The following is a 4476-nucleotide window of genomic DNA, read 5'->3' as shown; positions in this document are numbered from 1 at the left end:
CAATTTGCTGACTTCAGTGCAAAACATCTTGTCTATAATCCGCCAGCTCAGGCTCATTATAAGCTCATGCAAGATACATATCAGAGAATTGGTGTGACTAACTAGATTGTATACCCCTTTGTGCAGAGTAGCTAATGGAGGGCTAACCACAAGGGATAGAACCTGTTAGCCGTTAGCCGCTGCTGTGTGTATTCTCCTGCAGGATGCTAGGCCACCATCAGGGTTGCAGCGCTGCTCTGTTCTCACACAGATAAATCCCTGTTGCACTTAGGAGTCATCCATTTTTAATGCGAGGGCCGCGCCTGCAGAGATGTGAGGAGCCAGAGGAGGCTGGGGAGGAGTGGAGGAGTGGAGGGAGGTAATGTGTGTTTGGCATCAGGCACATGCTGTTTACTCCATATAGTGTGCACGGCAGGGTTGTCAAAAGTATTGAAAATCAGATACTAACTGATAATAAAACTAGTATCGAAACAACATACTCATTTGAACAAGTAAGTAAGGCACAGTCACTAGAAAGAAAGAAATATTAATAGCTTTAGAATGAGCTTGAATTGTGTCAGAACAAGTAAGAACAAGACCAGAGAGAGATATAACACCACATGGTAATATAAAAGAGGGATGATTTAATGTTGAAAATGGTATTTTACTGTCTAAATCACTTTTATTTATATATATATATATATATATATATATATATATATATATATATATATATATATATATATATATATATATATAATTATTATTATTATTATTATTATCATTGCAGTATCAAGTCTATTCCTTAGTATTGAGTATACAATTTTAGTATCATGACATCATTAGCACAGAGTAAAAAGTGTATATTCAAGATTATCACTAGTGTGCTCACTCACCTTTTTACAATAGCGTATCTATCTACTATGTATGACATATAGTAAGATGACTGGTGCTTGAAGCATGGTGCATTCATATACAGAGATGTAATCCATCCTACCCCTGAGGAGTGAATACATAATCCATTGTAGGCTTATTGGGTACAGGGTAATCAGGGAGGGGAGAGACACATTTAGATGGTCTGTGCCAAGACACTGAAGCACTGAACATGTGCCTATAGATCAAAACCTAAAGAATCTATAATCTGTCTCAAAAAATAATATCTTATCTAAAATGAAAAAAATATATATGTTAGATCAAATTCCCCTGAAAGCTATGCACATATAGCACTAAACCAGAAAAGCATAGTTACTTTGGGAGTTAGGTGTAATTAGATTATGCTCATCGTTTACCTCATAAAACGATTCTAGACTATCTTAAATGTAGCAGGACGGAGGCTGCAGCTGTATAGTGTCTGCCTTTCTGTGTACTGGACAGGGCCTTCAGATGTCAGAGGAGGGAGGGGCTCTTCTCCTCTTCACTTCTTCAGTCCAAACATAATCTGTGTGAATGGGATAGAATCAGCACAGACATTCTTGTGTGGGCAGAGCTCTGACACAAGCAGGGCTTGTGTCCTCCAGCCTCAGACACAGAGGCTGAGGAGGAGGAGGACTGTCCCAGAAGAGGGTAGACGGATGTTTGCTCTTACAGTATGAGCTGCTTATCGTCTCTGCCCTGAGCTGCAGCTGGTACTCCCTTTTTCAACTGGGACAATGTGTTCAAACACAGGAAACTGTTTTCTGCACAAATCTGTGCTACCAGTAAGAAAATGTACATTACACTGTGTTATTATTAAACACAATATTTATGATTAATACTTTTTCCCAGTCCTTTGTATACAAGTACTTTGTCATACGCAGTCTACTGCATCTTTAATACCCCGCCCACCACGGTCGAGCCCCCCGCCCCCTAGTTAGCCCTGCCCATACTGTAAAAAAAAAAACAGGACCACATGGTTCAAATACGGTATAAGATTTTATTTCTCTAGTGAATTCATATGTTCGTTATTCTGCACAGCAGCATACAGGAAAATTGTGGTAAAATATAAATAACAAAGTTCAACAGTGTTTGTCATTTTTCTCTTTATCATTTCGTCAAAAACCTCTGTTAAAAGTGGCACATTTTTGTCATTTTGCCTCAACATCCACTCCATATGCAACATTGAACAGCTAAACTCGTCAAAGTAATGGTCAGTATGTACAGATCTCACCTTGTGGTGAACAAACAATGCTTATAGCTTCCATGTTAAAAGAAAAATGAAAATACAATTATGTTATACAAAGATCAAAAATACTATCAAAAAGCCTTATTATAAATGGCAGCACTATATCAATAAACTGCTGTGGACATTTGTATTTTACACATTAAGTACAAAATCCTGTTGAGGTAGTGCCCTCTGAAGTCACTTGTAAAATGTTAAAATACTGTCTTTTTACATTACAGCAAATCTCTGTCCATTCTATTAGTATATCCTTTGGTAAACAAAACTGTCAGTTATGTGCAGTCCTGCGAGTGACACCATCCCAACCCTCTCCTACATTCACCACAATATGTTTGCATCTTTTTTGGGATTCTCTCACAAACACAAAAGGAATCAGTTACAGTAACATTCATTTTGCTCGAGTGGGGAGATAGCAGGGCTCCGCTTGGAAAAACCCATGAGACTTTCAAACATATGACGATCGGGGGCGAGGATAGAAATAAAATTATAAGTAAATCCAGTGTGCCCTTATTGGGAATGTAAACATAAAAGTGTCTGCATTGGAGAAGAGGTTTTGGCTAGGCTACAGTTGATTAGAGCGTCCCTTGGAGAATGCAAGACAGAGCTGGCATTGTCCCCCTTGCCTTCCTGCAGAGGCGGATTGGATATCAAACTTTTGTGTAACAAGTTGGAAAATACGCCCTGGTTCAAAGACTTGTCTGTCTCCCTCTAGCCGCCTTCAACAATTAGGACATTCTTGAGCTTTTTTTTTAATGGCAAAAACATAACTTTGGTTTTCTACAATGAGAAAGAAAAAAATTGTAGCAAGCTTTGCCCGCCATACAAAAATACTTGGCAAAAATAGATGACATTCAGTTTTTTTTCCAACCATGAAGAAAATATTTTTGACTATTGATACATTGGTGTTTAATAGCACACGCTCATGACTAGGACTCTAAGAACTAAAAAATAAATCCATGTATAAAGCATCAAATCATTCTATGTGGATAAAGGAACTATAAAAATAGAAGAGCCTTATGTTTTTATATGATCAAAACAGTCATCTGGAAATTGTTCAGTGCAATTTTATAAGACGTATTTTTAAGGTGGTCCCGTTTAGAAGATTTTCATCCTCTTACCACCCACAGCCCTGCCACCCTTTAGTGGTCGCTGGGAAGGCTGCTCTTTTGACAACGGACAGTACTTTATCGTGTGCGCATTGTCCCCGTTTGCGCTGCACAGGGGGCACGTATACGCCCGGAGGATGGGGCACACCACTCTGCCATCCGGGGTCTTGAGAACGTGGGAGCCGTACACCTCCTCTGGCGCGCCGTTGTTCCGACAAAACACGCAAATCTTCGGCTCCTGCTTGCCCCTGCTCGCCGTTGGTTTATTGCGCATCTTCCTCGCTGCCTCTACGCTGAACAGGTCGAAGCCTTGGAACGCGCCCCCGAACCCCGCGTCCACGCCCCCGCCGATCCCGCGCTCTGGTAGGTGCTTCTGGATCTGAAACGGGCTGAGGATGGAGAAGCGCTCTTTCAGGTCCAGTATGGAGGCGGGGGGCGGGCTCACGGAGGGGCAGCAGCAGCGGCAGCAGCAGTCCAGGTGGCCGTTCTCTGCCACGCACGGGCACGCCGGGGAGTCGTCATCCTCCAAGCCCAGCGTCGCCTTCAGGGACTCGGTGATGGAGTTGGGGTTCTGCGGGAGCCTGTTGGTCTTGGTCACCAGAGTGGTCAGCCCCAGATAGTCGTTCCAGGAGTTAAAAGTGTAGTCGTAAGGGCCGCGCGCGTTCAAATAGTTGTGATTGAGAAAATCCATGGCAACTCGTGGCGTGTGCTTTCTCTCTTTGTTGTGGAAATAGAGTAATTCCAAATAAGAGTGCGTGGATAAGTAATAGAAGTGTGCGTAATAGCCAGGCTCCGGGAATGGTTCATGTACCGCGTCTCCAATGTTCCTGAAACATTTGAGCGGACTGCGTAAAGGCTTTCTGGTTATAAGGAGAAGGAGGGCGGGGCACCAGTGGATTCTACGACACAAGTTTGTGATCAGCTTCCAGGCAGCCGCCCCCTTTTTGTACAAAGAGCCACTGGACACAGCAGCACGGGCTTGTTTTGTTCCTCCACATGAGCTGTTCAGCTTCTGCTTCACAAAAAGATCCACGTTACAAACAATAACCTTCCCATTGTTGTGTTAACAGTTGAATATTACAGTATAGTGTACAGTATTGTGCATGTTGATGTGTAATAAAAACTACAATCCACATTTCATTGTTAGTATGTTAATAACTCATGATAATATGATTTTTTTTTTTTTTTTTTTTTTTTTCAGGAAGGGCATCTGGTTTAAAACATTTGCCATGA

General features: G+C 41.8%; 1 protein-coding gene across 1 annotated transcript; it reads right to left on the bottom strand.

The window, feature by feature from the left end:
• Nucleotides 1–1871: 1871 nt before the first annotated feature.
• Nucleotides 1872–4090, bottom strand: nanos1 (nanos homolog 1). Its single transcript, XM_033974335.2, has one exon. It carries the CDS (start codon nt 3932–3934, stop codon nt 3233–3235), a length of 702 nt encoding a protein of 233 aa, XP_033830226.1. The 5' UTR covers nt 3935–4090; the 3' UTR covers nt 1872–3232.
• Nucleotides 4091–4476: the final 386 nt, after the last annotated feature.

This window comes from Periophthalmus magnuspinnatus, chromosome 10 (assembly GCF_009829125.3).
Source record: "Periophthalmus magnuspinnatus isolate fPerMag1 chromosome 10, fPerMag1.2.pri, whole genome shotgun sequence".
Lineage (NCBI taxonomy): Eukaryota > Metazoa > Chordata > Actinopteri > Gobiiformes > Gobiidae > Periophthalmus > Periophthalmus magnuspinnatus.
Note: the sequence above shows the minus strand (reverse complement) of the source record. Positions and strands in the feature narration are given on the sequence as shown.

Coding starts and splice junctions, on each gene's coding strand:
- nanos1 (XM_033974335.2), bottom strand. CDS start 3,934: ATGGATTTTCTCAATCACAACTATTTGAACGCGCGCGGCCCTTACGAC.